General features: G+C 34.6%; 3 protein-coding genes across 4 annotated transcripts in view; all 3 read right to left on the bottom strand.

Moving 5' to 3' along the window:
- The window catches only part of LOC134839039 (bromodomain-containing protein 1-like), a 390,829-nt gene extending 366,555 nt beyond the window's left edge, over positions 1 to 24,274 (bottom strand). The window contains exon 1 of the mRNA XM_063854439.1: positions 24,257 to 24,274. The gene's annotated coding sequence lies outside the window, so the exon portion shown is untranslated. The remainder of the gene's footprint in view (positions 1 to 24,256) is intronic.
- Positions 3,302 to 24,283, bottom strand: LOC134839040 (ubiquitin-conjugating enzyme E2 U-like). Its single transcript, XM_063854440.1, has 10 exons — positions 24,258 to 24,283; positions 15,406 to 15,568; positions 15,005 to 15,089; positions 14,538 to 14,630; positions 14,132 to 14,223; positions 13,591 to 13,717; positions 13,131 to 13,352; positions 10,574 to 10,652; positions 8,176 to 8,300; positions 3,302 to 3,542 (listed from the first exon to the last, which is right to left on the bottom strand). The coding sequence occupies exons 2-10, from the start codon at positions 15,469 to 15,471 to the stop codon at positions 3,442 to 3,444; spliced, it is 990 nt and encodes a 329-aa protein (XP_063710510.1). The 5' UTR covers positions 15,472 to 15,568; positions 24,258 to 24,283; the 3' UTR covers positions 3,302 to 3,441.
- LOC134839038 (doublecortin domain-containing protein 1-like) overlaps positions 18,085 to 26,087 on the bottom strand; it is a 196,256-nt gene continuing 188,253 nt past the window's right edge. For both annotated transcript variants that reach the window (XM_063854438.1, XM_063854437.1), the window contains exon 36: positions 18,085 to 18,328. In XM_063854438.1, the coding sequence (XP_063710508.1) occupies positions 18,224 to 18,328 (105 nt within the window). In that variant the 3' untranslated portion in view covers positions 18,085 to 18,223. The remainder of the gene's footprint in view (positions 18,329 to 26,087) is intronic.

Raw genomic sequence — 26,087 nt, forward strand, 5'->3', positions numbered from 1 at the left:
TAAGCTAATTTGTTTTTTAAGGTCTTGTTTCGAGACTTATGGTCTCACCAGATGAGTTAGGTTTGGAGGTCTATCTCATAGAGTAATTTCGGATAGGGTACACCGTCTGCTCGTCACGCTATCTTATTTTCGGCCGGATAGATTCGTGCAACTTCTTAGTCTAATACCGATCCTAATCTTACTCTTATATCTACTAGTCTCAGGTTGTTTAACTAGTCTCTGCTAGGCTCAATAGATCCAGAGTATACTGGTTTATGGTGGCTGCTGAAAATCTCGAGGAGAGGCAACTAATTTCTAAGTTAAATTCAAATCTCTCTGGTGCTGAAATTACAAGTAATTTCAGCACTTACAAATAGGTGGGTTGTTAGTTGGATGGATTGTGATTGGTTAAAATTAAATATTTTACAGTGGTAAAAAATCTAATTTATAAATAATAAAATGTAGTTTAGATCAGGTTCCAAATGGCACTGTATTAAGAAAAAACAGGCAATATTTATATCACAAGATTGGTAATTTTAAAAAAAAACTTTCCAAGCAATCTTGTCGAAGCTAAGTTTGTTACACGATTCATCTCGTTGTGTGTGTGCCGTTCTGTGTGGGCGTCCTGAGTATTCTTAAAGCTTTTTAGAGTTACATTGAAGCTAATATTTGTCAAACGATGCAACCCGTTTACCACTATTTGTGCAAAAACATTGTCGACACATTTGATTTTTATCAATTTAACTTGGCAACTCTATTTGATCTGAGATCGATTTCGTTGTTGTAACAAAAAGAAGCTTTAAACGCTATAAAAATTCACCTAACAATTGTCTTTACAGTCGAGTCATTTTGTCACTCTTCGCTTATAATTCCATGTTTTTACCACAAGGTATTGGTGGACACCAAGCAGTATAGCATTAAAACCAAAACAATTTTAAAATGGGTATTGAAAAAAAAACTTATTCCCGGACTATGTGAAGCATTTGCGAGGTTCCATTTCAAAAACTAGAAAACTTTTAGCAATTTTGACAATTTGTGTCAATGTAAGGCTTCCAGTTTGAGCTCTTCGCAACAATAACATCGAAAATTCTAATGAAATCAACTGTTTCAAGTGCAAAACGGATAACAACTTTCATCATGTCATCACAGTATCCTATCAATGACGTAATCAGCAATAAATATAAAAAAATTTTGTCAAAGCTGAGCTTTCGAAGTTAGGTTAACAGCATATGATGAGCAATGGACCCAAAAAGTTTTTTTTCTAATCGGAATAGTAAAAGTCCACTTCGTTCAGAAAAGTTTAGAGACTAACACTGATGACACGTTAAATGCTGCTCTGAGTAAAAATTGGAGTTAACAAATGTCAATTATTGAAAAACGCATCAATAATAGCACTAGACTGAGCATGTTTGCCCACTTTGAACACTGATTTCCGCACTCAATCGTTGTTTTTTTTCGCCTGTGCGACTTTTTATGTCTCTTGAGCCTTACGAATTTCTGAAAGAATAGGGAGTTTTTATACACTATATACGACAATTTATCTATGAAAGTTAGTGGTCTTCAGAGACTTCTGAAAAAATAGAGACCAATTAGAGACTAGCCTCTAAAATAGAGACCAAGTGGGCAGCCTGGTGAAAAGAAACACATTGGATATCAAGATAAGACAGCAATTGAATAATGGTAAGACATTTCAAAAATAATTTTTCAAAAAGTTCATAGTTTCATGAATAAAGCAAAAACTTTCGTAAATCCTAAACTGCATGAATGCACGCTAATTCCGAGCATTAGCGTAAATTCACGCAGTTCAGGGTTTATCAAAACTTTTACTTCAGTGTTAAATTACCTATAAAAGTTGTTCTAGGTTTCTGAAGTTCAATGTTTACGAAATTTTTGTGCTTAAGGGTACATAAAGTTAATGATCAAAGAAATAAGGGATCATTAATTGGTGGTTTCATACGTTATTAGCTAAATTTGACTTATGAAGAAAATATCTCATCCACTTTGCAAAAAGTTGCGTCATCGCAACTAGATAACAAACTTTGAATATCAAATAAATAGCGTATCAAATAACGTAATAAATATCAAATAAAAAAGCAAAAATAACGTCCTTTTCGAAAGTTACTCTTCAAGTGACTGGACGGTGACTTAAACATCTGTACTGGACAGTATGGAAAATAGCCTTTATAGCAAAATTGTATGCTGAAAAAAGTAAATATCAGTTATCTACTGGAATTGATTGAAAAATTCGTTGAACAAGATACAGAATTCAAGTACGTCCGCTCAAACAATCAAGTTTTAGGGTGGGCATCTGACCGTTTGACTACAAAAACAGTTTTGTTAGTTTGCTGTGAGAGGTATGACTAAAAGGGTTTCTTGCAAACATTTTGAAGATGGAACAATAAAAAATTGTTTCTGCTAAAACCACTAAATGTTTAAATTAATCAAATGTTTTGGCATTTTTTCTTTAATTTCATTTTTTCTTTAATTGCATCTGGTTTCTTGGAAGCGTTGGATTCTAAAATCAGAAACTATTTAAAAAGAAATTGGTTAAAACTAGTTTAAAATAAACTAGATAAGCAAGATATCAATTACCAGAACAAAAATCAGATCCTTGAAACTCAGTCGCCCTGAACTTCGATGAGCAATAACCAACTGTAACTGATTTTGTTTTGACCGCCGGCACAAAAACCGTTGGAAATAGGTTATGATGGATTAAAGATCAATTATAGTGCATACGAAAAATCAATGATTTTTTTAAACACAGATCAAAAATGACGTTTTGAACACTTTGAAACAATTGATCAAAATATTAGGTTTTTTTTCGGCGCGTTACTCGGCCCTCAAATTTTCTTCAGAAATTTTTTGAAAATGTCCCGCCAAAAATGGATATTATAGCAAAATGGGACTCTTTGGAAAAGTTTGGCCACCAGAATTGAAGGGTAAGGGGGCTGTCTCATCACAAAATTAGAGTGCACTTCAAATACTAAGAATTAAATCTATTTTTGAGAAATTCAAAATTTGATGGAAAAATGAAAAAAAAACATTGCAACTTTTTAAAAATATTAAAAAGGACTATGCACTAAGGACTATGCATTTCAGATGCTATAAAACGCTTCAAAATAGGCCAGTTAAAACATTGAAAAGTGTCTGAATGAAAATAAAAACACCAAGTCGGAACACCAACAAAATTAAGCATGAACAAACTTTCGGCTTTATAATAAAAAACACGACTAAAAATTGTGCGACCTAACTCTTTGAAACTCAATTTTATCGTAGAGACTTCGCCTTAAATATCTAAATCATCGAAAATTTAATTATCGGAATATCCTTTCAATTTACAGTATGATTACAGATAATTTTCTATTCACATATGAACATTTGATACATTTAGCTTACGATCCATACTTCTAACTCGACATAAATAATTTGATAGATTGACATTCACTAGGGTGTAGCAGAAAACTAGTAGTCGTCTAACTCGTTCTCCTCTAGGTTGGTGGCCCACTCCACGAGTTCGTTCGCCTCTCGGTCAATCGTGTTCTCTCGGTGCGTCGAAAGCGGAGCTAAAATATTCAAGATTTATTCTGTTTACGAATCATTACGATCAGTGGCGGTTGTAGCTTTATCTGAAAATTTTGACTTGTTTGATCGACCAAATTACTTTTTTCTCTACTAAAACACCATAGTAGAGATCCTATTTTGACAATAATTTTTGGGTACACAGGTCAAAAAAGCCGTTTTTGGAAGTTTGTTGGAAAGTTCTGATCAAAAAACTGCATTTACTGGCGCGTTTCATCTTAAAATAAATAGATCGGAACGGTGGGTGAAGTGGTTACGTCTCCGCCTCTCAATCAAAAGGTCGGATGTTCGAGGCCCACCATGATCCGTGCTCGTTGCTTGAGCGTGAAGCAACATTACCCAGCCCAGAAAAAAATAACCAAAAAAAATTGCATGAAGTTCTTAAACAAGGGCACAACAGCGGTTCGCCTTAATGAGCAGTACAGCTCTTGTTTTGGTCCTTTCCCCCGTGGATAAATGGTCTTAATCTTAGATATTGGCGCCTTTAGAAAAATTTCAGGGTCGGTCCGGCCGAACACGAATGTCGTAAAATAGTCAGTAAATTAGAGGGCCAAAAATGAACAAGAGCTTTATCGGAAAAGCCACAATAAGCTTGTTATAATTAAATGATCATGATCGAAACGTATCTCACGGAAATTGAATCAAGGCTTTCCGGTAGGACCCACTGTACGACCGTTGCATTCCATTCAGTCGAAAATGCAATGAAATAATACATGGCCCCAAAGATTCTCTCCTTTATACTGTGTAATAGCGGGGGACACTAAGACACGATATTATCAAAATCCCAAAAATGTTAGGTTAGTTGTCAGATGAAAGCATTACGCAACTTGCCCGTAGTTGTTCTGCTCTTTTCGGCTCTTATCTTGCGTTTCTAGCTCAGCAAATCGTGGGCAAAATAAGTTAATTATTCTTCAATATCGGAGTAAATAAAATCAATTTACGAAGCCCTTAATGAGCTAACTACTATCAACAACGTCTATAACGAAACCCGCATTTCGTTCCATTCTTCGATTGACCAAACCCCAAACTCATCAAATCCAGTAGCGCAAACTTGCTCATGCAATTAACTCAAACCTGTATTAACTCTGGTTCAAATCAACTAAACAATATTAGACACAACTAGCTTCGCTTCAAGCAATAGCGTCCTCACTGCATCAGCTACCTCAATCGTCCTCTCTAATGCTTAGCAACTATCTAGTCGCATACTGATAATTGTTCTCTAGCTGATGATTTGAACCAAACGTTCGCTCTCTTAGCGTAATTGTTCTGCCTCTAGGTGGCTCTCTGCTACCCTCTAGATTTTTCTCTTTATTTATTCTTAGTTTTGGTTAAAGTTACGTCATTCCCTATCGGTCCTGGGATTTGCTTAATTCACTCCTCTGCGAATGTTTTATAACTACATTTCTCCCCTATTAACACTGACAATTGCCACTTTGGGTTCCTGACATCAATTTTGTTACGCTTATTAGATACCTGGTATGCGGTAGCTGCTACAATTCAACCCAAGCAAACAAATGTCAAACGATCCTAATCACCTAATTCCTGACTTCTCTAGCCCTCGAGTTCAATTCAACCACAAAATCATATTATGTTTACTCAGTGAGCTTCTTAGTCAATATTTTGATTGTCCCGTTAACTTTCCAACATGCCGAGGGTAGATAAAGACCCTTTTAATGGGTGGCTAATTCATTTCAAGCCTCTGAAGTTTCCATCAATAACTTATTCCAATCCCGACCTTCTAGCTATCAGGGAAACGTAGCTCGTCCATTAGGGGTCAGTCAAACTAAGCCAAAAAAGACTACTCCGGGGAGCATAGTGAATTTCCCGTCTATTTATATTGTTTAAGCGACTTAATTCCCATGCCTATTATTGGCAGTTTCCTCTGGGACTACTTTTCTTTGGTCTAGTTGAAAATCTATTTATAACTTATTCACGAAGCTAAGAAGAACGCAATTTTTACCAAGTCCACTTTAAAAACCCACCACTGCAACACTTTAGAAGAACAAGGTATTGTTTTGAGCCCCAAGACTTCTACTGCAGACCCTACAGTTGCCTTTCATCCACCTTACTTCCTACTACTCAATGATCAGATTCCATTCCCAGTTATTATTTGTAAGAGATAGATCACTTTTCGGTTTTAATTTTAGGGTTTTCTATGCAATTTGGGGTCATGACGCCTAAGGGTCAACTTAAAGGGTCAACATTGGTCAACTTCCTCGGCCAGTTTTAGGCTCCCATGATCCCATGAGAATCCTACTCAACAAGTTTCATCACTATCCGATTAATACTTCCCAGATTATCTCATTTCGAAGGTCCACTATGACTTTTTCCAGGGAAGGACTATTAACATCAAAAGGAGTCGCGGAAGGGATTGTACTCACAGGGGGTCTTTTTTCGGAACTCAAAATTTTGCATAAATGGCCTACTTACAGTCTAAGAAAGTGTTTTTTTCAAGTGCTAATAGCTTCCCGTCCAACCGCTGAATTGGGTTCAAACTTTATTACCTGATGTCCCTTGTCACTACCTACCATTTTTTCCAAGTTTCAGCTTTCTGCGTTCCTTGGAGGCCAAATGACGATTTCCAGATTTAATTGAAATGTTTGTTTAATAAGGGCATAAAACCGGAAGGAAGAGCCTAGGTGGTCTGAAATTCTAAGCTTAAGCTTTCCTCAACTAGGTCTATAGCATACCAAATTTTGATCCCATTCTAATCGCTAGTTACCGAAATCTGATAGGGCTATTCACACCCGGGAACCGTTATCACCTGGGCCAGGGAGGTCCGAGGGCTCATACCCGGGTCAAATCATCACTAGTTACGCCCCTCTTAGTTCCATTACATTAAAACCAGTGATGCCCAATCTGGCCACCAATTTTGTTCCACCCTTATTTTCTGTTATAAGAGAGACTAATTCTTCCAACCTTCGAATTATTTCGAGCTCTAGTATTTGTTTGCTGTATTACTCAACTTATTGTTTAATCAAAATTAGGCTTAGGTTAATATGGCACGTAATGCAGTAGAAGCGGCAATTCTTCAATTTCAACCATCTATGGGAAAGAAACTCCAGAAAACATCAAAAACAAATGATCTTTTCCCCCGCTACTTCAAACCCAAATCACTAAAGGTAATTCTCCACATTCATCAACCGACGCGAGTAGTCAGGACATTTGATCAAGTCATTTGGTTCAGCGGTTAGCAAAAAAAAGGTAACAAACGATTCGACTTACACATATACACGAGAAGTTCAAAGCATAGGTTAAAATGAAATTAAAAAATATACAAAGCCAACGCCGGAACATAGCCAAGCAGCTGCATTGGAAAACAACTATTTTCGTAATTTGGCAATATGAAAATTATAGGAACAACTGGCACTACACAGACGTGAATCTGAACTTTGCAAACACAAGCAAAAAACGGCAAAAAGTAGCTCTAAAAGGACAAAAAGTCAAATGAGAAAAGGAAAGACAAAAAACCTTGAAAAAATTTTTTGCTATGTCAATGAGACGAACTCAAACCACTAACATGCATATTATGAGTCGCACGTCCTCGCAACTGCATCACAATTGCAGGAAAATCAGAATACACTAGCCACCAATAAAGCCGATAGGACATATGTTATTAAGTTGCCAATGATAAGCATAAAAAGAGCCAACTAATGAGCATTTTTATTTGGGAGTTGCGTTCAAAAAAAGTGAATTCATCATTAAACAAGAAATTTAAAAAGTTTCTGCTTGAGTTAGACATTCCTACATAATTTTCGAATTTTACATGAAAACTTTCATTATATAAAAGATATTCGAATTTCAAGAACTTTGTTCAACTAACAGAACTTAAGACAACTGGATCATTAGGGAAATTATTGATACCGCTGAAAGTTTGAAAACTGAAGACCACGTTTGGAAGTTAAAGTCAGGCTTTATTTTGCAGCCATCTCCATATTATTGGAGTGCGTAACTTACGCGAACATAAAAATAAATCAATATTTGAACCGCCAAAATATAGATCTGAGCTTGAACAAAATTTTTGACTTTTTGTTGAGAAAAAATCTAAATTAAAGAATATTACCTTCTTTCATAGCATTGAATAAATAAATTTTCATTTTTAAAGAATTGGAACCCTTGCAAAGAGACAATTTATCAATAATTCTTCGGACTGGTATAATCTTGAATTCAATTTTTCTCCTAAAACCAAAATCCAGCCCTTTCTCGGCTAATATAAACTTTGTTGCCTGAAATTATTTTCACCGTTTCTCTGAGAGTTTTGATTATTCAACTCTAATTCGTTCAAATTGATTTTCTGAGTATTTTAATCAAAGAGGATTGCCCCAAAAATTTCCTTTCTTCCCATTAACTGCGACTAAATCGTGAACCGATAACTCGTACCAAGCGACAATTCGTAACAGGAGACAATTCCAAAAAGCGAAAATTGGTAACACTTTAAGTGGCAAACACTTATTTAAGCGCACTATTCCTCTCGTGCCCAAGGTAAGCGCAGAACAGCGAAGCGGAGCAAGCGTATTCTACTTGCCAATGCCTTATTACGAATTTTCGCTTGTTTTAAATTGTTGCCGTTACGAATTGTCACTCTACCCTTCTAAACATAGAAGTCTATCTACTCACTGTTGAGGGTGCGTTGTTTGAGGTATACTTTCTTCATCATCTCCACCTTCTCCATCTTGCTGTTCTTCTTCGCAGGTGGCTTCACATTCTGCTTCCCAAACCGACCGTACATTATGGCAGTGTGGCTAAACAAAAGAAGGCTAAACATAGGATATATAATAGGAATTAAATAGAAACAAAATCCGATTATATATCAAACTCGTTGTCATACAAAAGCGCCATGTTTGGTACAAAATAAACATATTCGTTTTTCTCCGGTTCACAGAATTAACCAGCCAGAGGCCTAGCCCGAAGGTTAATTATTTAAGGCGATTGAGTTATTTGAGTTAATTGTGTGAAGTTCATTCGCTTTTGACATCAAAAAAAACACAGAGGTGAAGCGGAGCTTCACAACACGGGCAATGCAAAAAAACATATTGCGCAACAAAATAGTGAATGAAAAAAAGGCAGAAGCCAAAAAATTATCTTGAAAAAAAATCCTTGAAAAAGTAACTTGACAAAAATCGAAAAAATACAGCTTCAAAAACTTCATATTTATAGGATGAAGTTCATAAACAGCCCTTAAAAAGGAAAAGAGTTACCAAGCGGCAACAAAGGCAACAAACCTTGGGTAGAAAACAACTTTTATGATAAAAATTTTCATAAAATTTAAAAAAACTTTAACGACCCATCCAAACTGAAACACATAATCACAAACAGATATTTTTAACCTCGAAATTACGCAAAACAAGTCGACTAAGTCGATGTACCATAAATGAAACTGTTTGAATATTTGAAGAAAAAAAAACACGAAAAAAAATTAAAAAACTCAATATCAGACACGGTAAATTTACACATATAGGAAGTTTCAGTTATAGTAAAAACTCTATAAATTGGAAAAAAAAACCAATGCTTTAGAAAGTAGAAAAAAACTTTAAGATAAAGAATGGCGTTTGAAAAACGGAAAAGGAACAAAGAGAAACTAGGTCGAAAACCGCGAACCCAAAAAAAATTGAGAATCTTTTTTGAAAAGATAAATACAACCTGAAACTTGAAAAGAAAATTACAACCCGAAATTACAAGCTTTAAATCATAATTACAACCTGAAACCAGAAAATCTTCTAGAAGTGAAGATCTTTTAGAAGAGGAGATCGTCTAAAAGTGCGGACAAAGTTGTTTACGGAAAAAAAGTCTAGTACCCGTTTGCAAAACCCTTGCTTATTGCAAGGCTAAAAACACATCCAACATACAGAAAAAAAGAATCAATGAACGCGAGTAGAAAAAAATTGACTTAATTCTTTTTAAAAATTAAAGTAAAATATATGGCTTCAAAGAATTTTAAGAACAATTTATGATTGACACTTTTTTTGCTTACATTAACTCATGTTGCATCAAAAGTTTGTTTTATTCCGCTGGAAAATTCCACTTTCGAAACTAGAAGTTGATCCCATTTTTTGTAAAATTTTTAACTTTGCTGTTCGATAACGGAGTTTGCCTAATCAACATTGAGCGTAAGCAAACTTTAAGACATTTCCTGAAAAAACCATTACGACTGACTTATATAAGAGTCTAAAAATTTTTGAAAGGAGAGCATGAAAACACAAAGATCATTAGACTACATGATTGTGAGCACTCTATTTTCCCGTCTACTTCATCAAGGGGGAACCGTAAGCTAGGTTAGATTTTTCTCAGTTTTGATAACCCCAAAGAAATCTTGTGGAGGTTCAAGTGTGGTATCATATAAAAAAAGCCCTTTCGGCCATCCAGAAAAACTAGACTGAATTCAGAATACTTGATCTTTTCCGTTTTTCAGACTAAAAGGAAAAAAATTCATTAATTTAGTTTTTTTCTTGGAGTTGTTGCAACTATTACTCTAATTCAATCAACATTTGCTGTTAAAAAAAACAGCAGAAAATGGGGCGAATACTGTAGTACTGTAAAAATATAATTGGAAAAAAAAGTGTAATAAAAGTGAACAAGACTGCTCGTATCAGGGCGAAGCCCTGAATGTTCCAACTGCATTTTAAGGTGTATGAAGTAGAGTACGCTTTTGGAAAATGGGTGACATTAAAAAAAATGAAAAAATTTTAAATGTTTTTTTTTATTTCATTCGAAAATAATGACCCACACGCTATATAAAAGTACACAACGATACCTTTCGAATGATATTAAAAAATACCGTCAAAACTTTTTAAATTAAAAAGTCGAAATTTGTCTGGAGAAAAAAAAACACCCCGAGCGCAAATATTCCGTCTTTTTTTCAGAAATAGTCGGATCAATAATCATTGATGGAATTGTTGGAAAGCTGTGTTAGAACATATTGAATAGGAGCTGTGATATGAATTGTAACAGGCATACAATTTTTAGACATTTGACTCAAAGTCACCTCCACGAAAAATCTGGTATTTAAAACACGTACTGTTCAAGTTGTTTTTGCAGATGTTCTTTCATTTCCTCCTCGGTGAACAATGAATTAGACTCGTATTCCTGCATCTGGGCTGAAAAAGAGCGAATCTGATTACTCATTGTAATTAGGTCAAAAATGTTGCATAATAAGAGAGAAGTTATAGTGATGCAGGTCAGTGAAGCGAGGTCATGATTATGTGAATGTGCGATCGAATAGAAGTCGGGGAAGAATGAAGTGATGTAATAGGATTTTGCTGCCCAGTAAGAAAATAAAAACACAGAGGCGAATTGAATCTCCATTGCGCACCATTTGCGATATAACACATACAAAGCACTGCAAACTAACCGACAAAAAACCGACATGAAAGTCGCAGATGAAAAATTTTCGAAAAATATCGAAAAAATTGATCTACCAAAAATTATTCTTATGTCTTCATTTGTCTCGAAAAAAATTCGTTTCAAAAAAATATGCGAATAAGTAACACAAATGATTGTTTAATAGGCATAAAAAACATACAAAGCAGTAACAAAGCCGACAATTCTGGGGCAGACACACGTTACGTCGAAAAAAAATGTTGAAAACTGAAAAAATAAACCCCTCAAATCATTATATTTAAAATAACCAATGACTCATAACCACTCAAAAAGAGACTGCTAAGCCGAAATGCTATCAGCTAAAACCTTTTAAACCGAATAAAAAGAGAGAAAAAGAAAAAGCAAACCAAACCAATTACCTTCTAAATAAACTGAAAAAAAAATTATTTAAAGTCGAATCAAGAGGAAAAACAAAAAAAAACTGATATACTGATTACAATCAACATAAAAAACAAATTTCGAAAAAACGGGAATATAAAATGCAGACTTGCTCAAAATTTGTCTGTTGGCTGACTAAAGCACAGATGGAGAGAGATGACAATTATTTTGTTCAGTCATCCTGTGAACAAAATAATTTACGGGAAAAACAGTCTAGTACCCGAGTGCAACACCCTTGCTTATCGCAAGGCTAAAAAAATGATGGAAAGATTTTCCAGCATTTCTAGCCAATACCTTCATTTGAAACAACCTCCGCATCAAAATAATTAAATTTTTAAATAACATATGCCTTTTGCACAATTTCAGGCAAATCAAAAAAATTTTTATCAGTAATTTTTTTCTTTAACACAATTGAAGTGCATTTGAAAAGAAAACATTTCTTATGAAAACTTGCAAGAAAACGTGCAAACATAAATGATTATATAATTTCCAAAAACCATTTTTAGAAAACTTAGTTCAAGGTGATGTGCAGCGACTTACCATGGGGACCTGGATAAATTGCAAAAAATTTAACATGACTTAATTCACATTTTAGCATTTGGTACACATCAACGAGGACCGTAACTTTAACATAACAAAAATAGAGTAGAAGAAATGAAGCGTTTGACAAGAAATTAAACAGTTAAATGAAGCTGGCAAAATTTTATGCTATTCTATCTATAAGTTATTTTATACAGCCCTCACAGCAACTGATATAGCATGAAGTTGGCCCATAATTAAGTGTGTCCGAAAGGAGAAACCATAGCTATTGTTCGGACCATTTGAAAAATGTGGAGGAACTTAATATTCAGGTGAATTATAGTTTTTCTTTTTACTCTTTTGGTTTCCACGCAATAACTGGACTTTACAAATAATCATTGGTTTGGGTTGAGTGAGATATCATATAAAAACCTTTTCAGTCGTTATTCGAACGACATTAAATGATTCCAAAAAAATTCCCAGTGTTGAGAAAAACCGGTTGAGAAACGAATGATTTTTGTTCTAATTGCGAGCTAATAAGGTGAGCGACTAGGATTACAATAGCTTATTTATGCTGAATTGAAACCATGAAAACTGAGTTTTTGGAGTGTTTTCGCGCCATTTTGAGAGTCGAAAGATTCAAAAAAATTTGAAACGTTTATTAACAATTTTTTAAACAATTTTTGTTCGTTTTTCTAGTATTTTTTCTGCAAAAACTGTTTACCTATTGGCCTATTTGTCTGTGAGTGTCGAATATCCCTAAGTTCTATATTTTTGTTAAGATCTTTTCATCAGACCACGCAAAAAAACGACCCTACTTTGAAAAAACTTTTTTTTTGTATTTTTGAAAGACTATACTCAGAACAATCTGTGCTACTTACACAGTAACCGGTTATCCTAGTTTACTATTTCCCTTTAATCAATTTCATACAATTTCAAATTGACTTTCGGTCTATTTGGTGTAATTTAATCTTTCTTCCAATCCATGCCCCGCCCCGCCAGAGATACATATGAATTATGGTGTATATAATTCTACAGTGTTGCAAATTCAGACCGTATGTGTTTGAAACTACGCAATTAGCCTATGCATTAAAAACCAACAGTTTATCTTTTCCGATTCTTATACAAAATGCACACATGCCAAGCACATAATTTCATAAAAATTTGGTCTGAATTTAAACCTGTAAAATTACTAAGCACACCATGATACGAATATGTACGTCCGATGCGTGGAGGACTGTGCAAGATCCCAGTAATTTTGCCTATGGAACATGCGCGAGGGTACTGATTAGGCTAACCCGAAGAAGCCACTTCAGTTTTCTTTTCTAGCGAGGTTCCCATCGTCCGCCACATGTCCTGGTACTCTTCGAAAGACACCAACTGGGTCCGACTCCTAGCCTCCTCCGCTGTCGCCGTTTTCTCCTCGGCCGACCTAGGGTACTCTACTCTTACACGAGGAGTGGGAAAGGTCTGCTTGATGAAACTGAGCTCATCTGTCGGATCAAAAGGTGGAAGACCGGCTACAAAAGGGAAAATTTAAGAGTTATGAAGTACTAATCATCAATTTCGAAGCTCAATTTCATGTAAATACTCTGCGTCTAGCTAGCGCATTGACACTATTAGTGGTTCCAATCCCCCCAAGTTACTGACAACACCCATCACGCAAAACAAAAGTAAGACTAATTCATGCTAAGAACACCGACTACGACCAATAACTCGAAATCAAAAAGTAAGATTGATGGATGTGATTGGACTCACCATTGACGCGAATGCTGGCTTGAATGCAGTCTTGGCACATTTTGTTGTAGATTTCGGGGACATTAATCAAAGCATGGGCTGCCTCTTCATTAACTGCTCCTTCCAGAATTGGATTGGACAGCATTTCCTTTAAAAAACGAAATCATGATCAGTAAGTTCGATTATGAGATTTTGGTAGCCCTGTAAGTCAAAAGCAACAAAAATGTAATCATGTTGAGGTTGCTAACTCTTTTCGATGCTCAAAAGACAAAGTGTAGTTTGATGCTTAAATCGAGATCTAGTTAAAAAACAGAAAATATAAACAATTTGAGTCATTTTCCGATACTGTAAATTCTATGCGAGGGCCCAAACTCGATTTTATGAAGGAGTCATCAAAAAAGTTTTACTCCTCTATAAATTTGAATTTACGCAATCAAACAAAAATAACGTATTAAAATATGACTCAAAATTTACCTTCTTTGAAATCTTCTTTAAACTGGTGTTATTGGTTTCTTTTCGACCAGTAAAACAGGAGGTTGAGGTGTGAATAGTATTTGTTTACCTGTAGTGAAATGAAGATGGAGTGCATTGTGACGTCTTCTGACCACCAGGACTGCAACAGATTCAGACACGGACGCCCAGTTGTCATATCAACTAAACGGCCGACAAACAGCTGCTATACAGAGTTTCAGAATAAATCGGTTCACTTCTTTCACAGTTTTATTTAATTTCAAATGCAACTTAATTAATCGGAGAATTCATCCGAGCTTCACTAATAATCAATCCGTGGAATCACAGGATCTGTAAACTAGTTCCACTTCCTGTTTATAGTCGAGCCACTGAAGGCCTTTACTCTATTCAACGACCATGATTCGTCGATACAAATCCCTACTACATAGTCGCAATGATACCCAATGGAAACTTGGCCGGGTCATTTTAATGAATGACAAAAAATGACGGTTACTCACTGTTTGGGTGGAAGGGGATTGTGTGGAACCATATGTTAGGGGGCACGTAGTTGAAGTCAGGACTGAATTGCACAATCACTCGGAATACTCCGGCTGAAAAAAACCACTTCACATGATTGAGAGCAGAAAAGCACATGATTGGGACTTCTCAAACTTGACTACTATTAATTTAAAACATTTTTAAATTCAGCATTTTAAATTCAGCCAAAATAACAATCATTCCACATTGAGCTCATTTCAACCGTTAAACTTTCATTTTGAAAAAATAATTTATCGTTGTTATACTGTAATGCAATAATATTTTGCTTGAGGACACATTCAGTGATAAATGATATCCCAATTTCAAGCACTCGGGTCGAACACCATGCAAAAGAATTATAAAAAAAAGAAAAATTTCAATCAGGGAGGGTCAGATATTAACCCAAACATTGTCTTATAAATGGAAACATGAACTTCCATATGCGTACCTTCCCATATAGTATGTCGAAGTCCTCTTAGTTTGACATTCCAGACGAAGATGTTGTCATCTATGTATAACTCAATTTCCACGCCCTGAATTCGAACATTAGTGATCCAAGTATTGGTTAAATAAAAACACACTAGAGATCGCAATAGAAACAGATAGCATTGGCGGCTCACAATTGAGCTGGATTTTGGCCTTACTGTCTTGTCTCAATTCTGTATTAGTTAGTAGTGTCAAAAAATGTTGAACATGGAGTTAAGTTTTTTAAAATCAATTTATCAGTAACTGTATATCCAAATGCTTCTGAATCTAGTAATAGAACCGCAGTATTATATATCTAGATTAGTTTCAATCTAGTACAAAAAACTTATATAACTTTGTACTGAAAAAGCTCTATAAACATACCCAGAGAGGACTGTTTTTAAGTCGCTCCAGTTCTCTTTTAATCAACAAACGTGCTCTGGACTCCATCTTTATATATTAATTGAGAAACAGTCACGGCTTCTTGAAAACCATCTACAGTTACATCATGTCAGATGAGACATCAAAATAGCAAGCATATAACTATCTAGAACAAAAATAATATGGCGAACAGGAAGTTGGAAAAGTGTCAATGATCTGATGGAAATCAGAAAATGATTGATTTTTTTTCTAATAAATTTTGAGCAATTGAGAAAAAATTATATCACTTTAAAGCTTATTCAATCTCCAAAACACTTTTTAGATGAAGTAATCTTATTCGAGAAAACAGGATCAATAGTAACTTTAAAAATGAAACACAAACTTGAAGCTGAAAATCAATCAGGTTTGTCTTTGCACCATGTTCAATTATTATGTCATTAGAGAGCATAAACTTCCTTCCAATTGGCATTGGCACGCAAAATAAAAAAAAAACAAAGGAAATTTTAAAAAAAAGTCAAGCCTCGAAAATTCAATTGAGCGCGAAAAACTTTCCGTGCTGCATAAAAAACACAACCTTAATTAGTGTCTTCTTTTCGTTCATTGGCACTTAATAATGCAATGCCTATATCGCAGCCCCAACTTGAGTTTTTCATATTATCGTTCCGAGCGCTTCACTGAAAGTAACTGGAAGGAATTATGGATTAGCTAGTTTTGTTTTCGATCGATTTTGACTGCCTCAAAAAAGCACGTAGATAGTCAAGTGTAGTATCAAATTAAAGCCCTTTCAGTCGTAATTTGGCGACCAAAAAACTTCCGAAGTTGTCTCAGTTTCGAGAAAAAAAGAGTCAAAATAATTTCGGTTTTCACACTAAATTAGATATAAATTGAAAGGCTGACATCTTAACTACAATTTTGAAGTTGTTTTTCTACAACTTTAAAGCTATTTTGATTATTTTTATGTCAACTTCTTGCAGCTTTGTAACTAATTTATTCTCTTTTGACTAAAAACAAATAGTCGAAAGTACAAAAAAAGGAAAAATCACATTGAAACAAGGATAGCCGGTTGTTGTGCAAGTACCATAGAATGTTTCGACCATTTCATAAAAAACTACAATACAAATTCTTTGCGCGGTGCGGTGAAAGAAATAGCCAAACGAGTATATAATTTTTAAAATTAATTTAGCCATAACCGACAAAAGTTGCCTCACAAAATAAGAATAGAATTTTTTGGATTTTTTTTTCCGTTTTTTGTTTGATAATATTTCTGCACAATACTTTAAAAAAATTCTGCACAATACTAAAAAAGAGAACTTAGTGACGACTTTCATATAGGTTTTGATGATTTTTGTTAGTTGTTTTTCAGGAAAAGTCAGAAAATTTCCTTCGCTTCGCAAACACTAGCCAGAACACAACGCAGTGCAATAAGAAAAATTAGAAATAAGCTTCGAATTAGTAAAAAAAATCGGCCATGTCTGAGATTAGAACCTGCGACCTATAGATTAAGACTTTCACACACTTATCAATCACCCACGGACGCTTAATGGGTACCAAAGACAAGCCAAAAAAAGTAGAGAGCAGATCATATCAATTTGCAACGATACAGTGAAATTTCCAAATACGTGAACAATTTTAATGAATACTTTTTATTAATAGTTAGGCTAGAAAAAAAAAGGTTCGTAATAAAAACATAAACTGATCCCTAGCGTAAATAACGAACGTTACTCAACCAATTTAATCGCTCGAAACTAGTCTAAGACTCAAAAATTTGATACCCGTTTTTCTCGACAAGAAAACTTTTTGAAAGTCTGAAAGGGCTTCAATTTGATATATCACTCGACGCATTTCGGTAATTAATTGTGGCACTGATTTTGCAAAAAATACTAAAATATACCCAAATATAAAGTTCCTCCATATTGTCTTCGGTCGTAACAATGATCAGCCCAAAAAATAATATGCGTATCAAAAGTTTTTAAAAACTTTTTAATCCAATGGTATGAAAAATAAACATAAGCAACATATGGATGATTGGAGAAAAGTGAAAGAGCTCTAGGAAAACCGAAAGATAATTGATTGAAAATATTTAAGCAATTTTTAACTTCAGAATTTAGAAAATATGTATATTCCGAGTTAAAGATCTTCGAACTTCAAAAATTTTGGTCATGATGGGCACTTTTTTCCTCTTTTAGACAAAAGTGCACTTATGGGTAAGTTTATAATTTTATTTTTTTTAACAAGGGCATTGACTCGAATTTTAAAAGTCAAACCGCGAAAAATAAAATTTGAGCGTGAACATATTTTTCTCTAGAGATATTTTCCCGACAAAAAACCAGAAAAAATCATAACGTTCTATGTGGGAGACAATTACTTCCTTCTTTTACTTTTAGAAAGAAATTGTTGAAACGAAGAATGACTCAATTTTGGGGAGCTGAAGAACGAAGTAAATCGGACGCTCTCCTCTTTTAGCAAAACTTGAGCCTGAATGGAAAAAAACTCACGCTCGTTTTTCTCAACCATGAGTGGACTTGTTCGCAGAATCTTTTTGAAATCCAAACCCTGGTGGAGAGAGTTTTATTATGATCTACATAGAAAAATGCACTGAGATACTTGAAATTAAGGGAAAGCCAACTGCGGGACGTATTCAGTTGACATTTTTTAAGATTGGTCGGAACAAGAACAAATAGCTTCTAAAATTTACGCTTTGAATTGCAACCAAATTCGAGAAAAATTTAGACAATTATTTACAATTTGCTGGATAAATCTATCATATTCACATTTGTACAATTATAGTTGCATCATATCAAACATCATTCCCTCGTGGAAATCAAGACACTGGCAACTGAGTTAGGAATGTGATGGAACTTTCCACGATTGCGTCACTAGCTCGTTTGTTCTGTACCGTGTAGCAGGAAGCTCCAAGTGGGTTCACCTGAAATGAGAGCCAGTTTCAAACCACAGCCATAAGCGTACACTATCAATATGCTTTGGAAAAGTTTAGATGACTTCAAAGCACCGACCGAATAAATAAAATACATTTTCAGCTGGAGGTTTTGAGGGCACATTACAACCCCTGAAAGTTGATTCAGGGACTCCTATTAACATTTTGACACCCAGAAGCAAACTGCATGCAGTTCAACGAATCAAATAACTCAGGAAACATCTTTATTGATATCGAGGAATATCAAATCAGCAAAAAAATCTGACACCAACCAAATAACATGCAACTTCATTTAGCCGACATAACAAAAACTGCATCAAATCGCGAAATATGAACTGTCAAAAAGACACTGAATAACCTTATTTTGATCGAAATTTGCCTCGTTATATAACACCAGCTGCAGTTTTATAAATTAACACAGAGGCGAAGCTGCGCTTTGCAAACACTTGCAAGAACACGAACAAAAAGCAGCTATCAAGTGAAATAAGAAAAAAAGGAATAAGCCTCGAATTAGGATTCGAATCTGCGACCTACTGCAATCAAGAGATTTTGAGTCTCGCGCACTACCCACTCAGCCACGCAAGCTTAACAACTGACAAACACAAGTCACGAATAAAGCAGCTACATATGCTAATAACTTGCCAATGCCATTCAGCAAAAGTGGCACCAAATACAAATAGACTCAATTTTGCATGTAACAATTTAGAATATAACAAAATGAATGCATCCACACTAACTTTGCAAGTATTAAATCGCAAAGCATAAAGCCACATTTCAAAAAATTGCGAGATATATTGAGTTAAATTTCTGAAATCGAGTTTCATTTCTGTTATGTTGTTTGAAATAAATCACTTTTTTCGGTTCATTTGATGAATTAAAAATGCACCTACTTTGTTAACTTATTAAAATTCGAATTTCAAAGCACATGCTATCAAAAAGCTGTAAAGGTGCCCAAACATTATTATAAAAAACCTAGAAGCTAAACCAACTTTCAAACTTAAATTGAAATAAAATTTTTCACGCCATTTTCAAAATTGGAGAAAAACTTTGAAGTTACCTTTGACACAGAATAGAAGACAAGCTTTTGGTTACTAAGCAAAAAGCTTTAAAAAAGTGGCACATCTTCGAAAAAAACTGAAAAACTGAAAAAAAAACTGAAAAACAGGAGGGATCTTTACCCTAAATAAGGCTGAAGCAAGTAGACTCATTAGAATTTAACACTGCCAACAAGGCAAATTCCTAAATTTGTCCTGCTCATAGCAAGGGCGATTTTAGGAACTTGTCCTTCTCATAACAGGGCATATTCACGAATCTTCTGATTGCCCTTCAAACTATAATAAATAGCTTTTGGGTTTTACATTTATACAAAACTTCATTGAAAAGAAATGAAAACTTTCATTCTTTTTTGAAAACCCATCCGCTGCACACATTTTCAAGGATAAAAATATTTGACTTTTAAGTTCAGTGAAACGTGGGTTTTTGTTTTTAGTGACAGAAAACAAAAATCCGTAATAAATTTATTTCAAAAAGTTAAGATGGTCTAAAGGAAAGAAAGAAAGAAAGAAAGAATATATTTTTCCTTTTATAAATAATATATCAGCATTAATTAAATTTGCCACATTTAAACAGGAACGGATAGACAACGGGACCTGTTGGTCCACTAAAAGTCTACCCTTCTATTCAAATGAAACATCTCTAATGAAACAAATCAAATTAAACAATGAGAGCAAATATATTTTTATTTAAATACAAAAGCTACAGCTCGTGAAAAAAAAAAATTATATCTATTTATAAATTTAAGTTGACATTAACTAACTACTGAACTTAACAGTACTAAACTTAACAATACTTCCAGGGCGCTGTAATATTATATGTATAATTTTTTTTTTTTTTCTCAAGTTTTTCGAAAAAAATTAGTGAGAAAAATCCAAAAAAAATCAAAAATTTGGGAGGTCATTTTTTTACACAAAAAAGCTGATATATAGCTGGCAGTCCTGTAGCGTGCAACCAACGGGTATGGGTTTAAAAATTTTTTTTTTATAAGCCAAATATATGTTTCACTAATTCATGGTTTTGTACCAGGTATATTTTCAAAGAATGATAAATTGCCGAAATTTCTGATAAAGAACAACTTTTGACGTGTGCAGGTATCAAATTCAGAACCCACAGTTTATTAAAAAGTTTATAAGCGCAATATCGAATCGAGAAGCGCTCAATTTTGCGTTTACAAAATGGTTCGAACAGAAGGCTGCTATCAGAATTTCTAGTAGCTCTTTTTGCATTTTGAAAAACAAATAAATCATTCAGAAAGCTATCATTATGAACACCAATAACTGATTTAAGATTTAAGAACCAATTTTAATAGCTCATAGAGATGATACTCATAAACGGTTAACAAACTATTTTTTCAAAAATATCATTACTACGATCTCGACGTTTTCTGAAAAAAATGAATTTGAGGATTTTCTTTTGTAAAACATTAAGTTGTTCCAGCTGCGAATAGCTGCAACATCCATAAATTAAAATGCCATACTGGAGAATGGGAACGACATTGCTACTGTAGTATTCGATCATTTGAGACCTCGGCACGTAGTGCCGTAGCTTTGAAACTATACCGCATTGTTTACTAAGTTTCTTTTTGACGAAATCGATATGACTTTTAAAAGAAAATTTGGAGTCTATGTAAATGCCTAAATATTTACAAACAGGTTTCGTATTTATCGAGCAAGAGTTTAACTGAAATAAATGATTGGAAGCACTTAACTTTACATTCATTTGAACTGTTTTGGATAGGTTAATCACCAATTTATTTGCATGTAGCCAGTTATTTAAAGACGTCATGTCTTTTTGAACGTCAATTATTTGACAACCTATTGATGTTAGATTCGTATCGTCTGCGAATAGCAACACTTCCGATGTTTCGCATGCTTTAGGGAGGTCATTTATATATAATAGAAAAAGCAAAGGACCTAAAATTGAGCCTTGTGGTACACCACATTCTATTTTACTCCAGCTAGATGAAACACCATTTACTACAACTCGCTGTATGCGATTACTGAGATATGAGCTCAACCATTTTAAACAGTTACCCCTAAACCCATACATATCCAATTTGTATAGCAAGATATTATGGTCAAAAGTGTCAAAAGCTTTCTTCAAGTCAAGGAAAAAACTAAAAATTTCAATCGAAGAATACATTCTAATTCTTTCGTTAAGTTCAGCAAGTGCATCAATTGTGCCATGCTTATTACGAAAACCAAATTGTTTTGCATAAAAGAGAGAGAGAAAAAAACTCTAAATAAGAGTAAACACGGTTATACATAATGCGCTCATAGATTTTACTCCAAACAATTAAAAGTGAAATTGGTCTATAATTGTTCTCATCAAGTTTTGATCCATCTTTATGAAGCGGCAGTACTTTCACTTTACAAAGTTCTTTAGGAAACACGCCTTTTGTGAATGATAAGTTGATTAAGAAGCTTAGATATGGTGCCACGACTTTCGCTGAAGTTTTCACAATAAGGTTACTGATGTTATCATCACCGGACGAGCTTTTATTATCTAGGTAATTTAGGACTTTAAAAACTTCTGTTTCGCATGTTTTTTTCAGAAGCATGGAATATGGAACATATTCAACGTTAAACCTATCAACATTAGGAACATCATTTTGAAGTCCTTTTCCAACTGTTGTGAAAAAATAGTTAAATTTATCAGCAACATCTCTGTCTGTTGCATTATCGTTTTCATCAATGCATGATTGCAATGGAGGAATCTTGCTGTTTTTGTTACTTTTACCACTGATATCGTTTAAAATTTTATATGTCTGCCTTGAGTCTCCTATACAGTTTTTGAATTTGTTCCAATAATAATTCTTTTAAGATAATTTTATTTCTTTCTCAAAACGATCTCTTAAACTTCTGAACGTTTGAAGCAGTTGATAATTATTCTGATTCAACTTCCACTTTTTGTGTGCATTATTTCGCTTTGTTCTAAGGTTTTTAAGTTTATTTGTGTACCAGGCGGGTTGCTTTGTGACCAAATTTTTCTTGGTTTTTAATGGTGCAAACATATTCAATACCTCTTCGAAAGATTTTGCGAACAAATTGAAAGCTGCATCTGCATCATTCATTTCAAAAATTACTATTTTATGTGAGGCCAATTTACTTTCCGCAATTTTTAAAAATTCTTCAACTTGGCTCCGATTTTTTAGGAATGATGTATCGCGAAACGGAATTTCATTATTAACAATTTGACACTTATTGACCCATTCCAAGTGTATTGGATAATGATCTGATAAATGTTCACTATTTAGTACCATTGAATGAGGTTCAGTTAAATTGTCGAAAATGAAATGATCCAAACAAGTTGAAGAGGTGGCTGTAACGCGGGTTGGTTCACGACCGTTTATCGTAAAACCATTTGAATGAATACAATTTAAATAATTTTGGCTCAGGAAGTTATCAGGTATTATATCAATGTTAAAATCACCACAAAGAATGAACGGATGATTTGCACTTTTTGAATTTTCCAAAAACTCATCAAGCCTATCAATGAATTGCATTTTGTTTGATTTTGGTGGGTTATAAATCACACATAATGAGAATTTATAGCCATTTTTTAAGATATCGACCGTTAAGCTTTCTTCTGAAAATGAATCAAGTTGATTCAGCAAGCAGCATGTGTTTCTTGCTTGGATCATTACACCACCACCTGGTGTTTCGCGATTTTTTGTAAAATACTGATTATAACCATTGATTAACCAGCTTTCACTTGGATCTTTTTTTGTTAACCAAGTTTCCGTTATACAAATTATATCAGGTGGAGACTCAAGGCTTAGAATAAGTGCTTCCAATTTGTCGAAGTGCGGTTTTAAAGATCTTATATTTAAATGTAGCACCGAAACTTTGGAATTCTCAGTTTTATTAATTAAAGTACTGTTATTCTGTGAAATATTTGGTTTTGAATTAACGACATTAACATCACTAGATTGTTTACGATCCTCCTTTATCTCCTGCCTCGTGGAAAACACTTTGGAAGCAATTCATCACATCTTGAAATCTGTATTTCAAGGAACTCCCGCCTTCATAAAATCCATCGATACGATATAGTCGCTGGTCTGCCCTCCATATATAATGGATTACACCTTCTCGGGTCTACGCAGATTTAATACGGCAATCACTCTTCATCATTTTTATGAAATTGACACGAGTCTTTGATAAGTCTTCAAAGACGCTTATATTTTTCAAACCTTCTTTATCTGCCATCTTTTTTTTTTGTTTCGCAGCAAGTTGATTTTGGCGATTTTTCTGGCGAAACGAACGATAATTGGTTTGCCTCTATTTGATCGAGATGGCAATCGATGAGCTATTGAGATATCTGACGCTCGCACATTTGCACCAATATCATGAGAAATCTCCACTACCTTCGCTATTGTTGTATCACAGTTCTCACGATTATTCTCACCTTCCAAACACTCGGGGATTCCTAGAATTCTTAGGTTATCTCGTCGATTATATGATTCAAGTTTTTCTGCTTCAGATAAAGTCCTAAGATAGCTGAAATTCGCCTGAGATGATATTTCCATTTTGGAGGATGAGATGATTTCCTTCTTCACGTTGTTTATTGCGGACTCAACAGCGACGTTGATTGCAGTCATTAGTTGCGCTTTGATTTGCTCTACAAGGCTGGGTATCAACAACTTCATTGACTCTTCAATGGTATGCTTCAGCTTCCCAGTCACATCGTCCTCTGAATTTTCTTCGTCACATGGGCTCAGTACAATATTTGGCCGTTTTGGTGTTGGTTTTGATACTGGAGTCTGATCATGATACCTCAGTTCCGGCACATCTGTGTTTCTCTCAATTGAAATATCCTTTCCATCAGTAGCATTACTAATCGAATCCATCTGCCCTCTCTGAAACTATTTAATAAGTTTATCACAACAATTAGGCACGCTGGACAAAATTTCTACAATGTAGATGAAACTTTAAGCAGCATTACTACTCGTATAAGGGCAAAGCCTAAAATTTATCAATGGCACGGTAAGGTATCTGCAGTAGTTTTTTTCGAATTTTTTTCTTTCTGTTAAATCTTTTTCCCATGCTCAATCGACATCTCATTTAGTCACAAGCAAATTAGAATGATTAAGATTGCCTCAATTCAACTTCGAATGATTTCACTCGCCGCACACGCTATGCGTTGATAGTAAGTTGATAAATAGCTCGAAAAGCTATCCCAAATTGGCAATTTTCAAAACCCCCATAACTTTATGCAACAAAGTCGCAGGTAAAATATCTTTTTGATTTTGAGTTCAAGGCATCAGTCAAAAATGGGTCATAAAAAAGTCAAAACTGGTCTGGAAAAAAAACCGTCCCAAGCATAACAATCCCGATACTTTCAAAAGTCGGAATCGCTAGGCCACCGAAAAATTGAAGAAGACACGAAAGGCTTGATAACATGAGAAGATGGTATTGCGATGGCCACTTCAAAATCAAACAGCACACAATTAAAATAAGGTAGATGCAATACCGTTTCCAACGGAAGCCTGAAAGAAAAGCTCACCGTATTCTATCAGAAGATTTCTAAATCTAGATAGATTTCTTTCGAAACATGATTTTCAAAATGTAAAAAATTTTTATAGGTCGACCAAATTGCTTTTCCAAGCTCCCGTATATCACTGGAAAGTCTCTAATTGTCTTACAACTTCTGCGCCCCTCCCCTTTCAAGCTACTCCTGCAAATCATTAACAAAACTAAATTGTCATTCATAATCTATTAGTATATTGTTAAATAATCATAGACCTAACCCTGGAGTTAACATTTCAAGCTTAACTAAGTTGTGATTCAATGGTAAGAGCTCACATTGCATACCATTGCGTACGTGCGAGTCCTACCCAATAATCTAATGATTTATTGGCAAGCATCATTACAACTGCGCTACAATACCAATATTAAATGTATCTGCGCATTAAATGGCTCTTCTTCAGATTCGCATCCCCTCGCATTCGCAGAGTATCAAAATAATCCTGACATATGACATATGAATGGAATTTTCACGAATTTTACGAAGCGAAAGTCCAACAAAAATTGAGGGGTGGGACACTGGAAAAGAACCCATACACTTTCTAGCAAAACATACCATGGCCAGTGGATTGATTCTGGGTTCCACTATGGCAGTTTGGGGCTGTTCTCTTCCCAGTCGCTTGTCTCTGGCCCACCTGGCTTTGAGAAACAGTTTCCGTTTTGCATCCGAGTGATTCACAAACGACTCTCCTTGTGACACACATAGCAGAGAGTGTTTGCTGATGTCATCAAAATTAGTAACCTAAACCAATTTCTAGGATGAACTATTTAATCAACCTATACCTTCTTTGTAGTTGCCACAATTAGAGGGGACATGGGTGTAGTTTTGGATTTACATACTCATTTTTGCCAAATTCCAATTTAGAGCGAAGCGAACGAATACAATTTACTCAAAAATTCACTGGAGAAGCAATTTAGCTCAAATTCTATGGGATTGAATCGCCGTCAAATTTAGGTGCCTAAACACCGTAAGACCCTATAAATATATTAAATTCATCTTTAAGTGATCACTTATAATGATACAAATCATTGGGAGAAAAATCATTGTAAAAGATTAAGGAGCTCGAGAATTGTAGAAAATATATCGCCATCAGAAAATTGAAAAAGCGTCAAAGAACCTCAATGATGTATATTTAAAAAAAAATGAATTCATTTAACTTTTTTATTAT

Source organism: Symsagittifera roscoffensis, chromosome 2 (genome assembly GCF_963678635.1).
Source record: "Symsagittifera roscoffensis chromosome 2, txSymRosc1.1, whole genome shotgun sequence".
In the NCBI taxonomy this organism is placed as follows: Eukaryota; Metazoa; Xenacoelomorpha; order Acoela; family Convolutidae; genus Symsagittifera; species Symsagittifera roscoffensis.

What these genes read in the sequence shown, in the direction of transcription:
- LOC134839040 (XM_063854440.1), bottom strand. Translation starts at nt 15,471, where the DNA reads ATGGAGTCCAGAGCACGTTTGTTGATTAAAAGAGAACTGGAGCGACTT. An exon ending in CTGCAAAAACAACTTGAACA is followed by an intron (nt 8,301 to 10,573) that starts GTACGTGTTTTA and finishes TCTTTTGTTTAG; the next exon opens with CCACACTGCCATAATGTACG. An exon ending in CAAACAACGCACCCTCAACA is followed by an intron (nt 3,543 to 8,175) that starts GTGAGTAGATAG and finishes TGAATATTTTAG; the next exon opens with CTCCGCTTTCGACGCACCGA.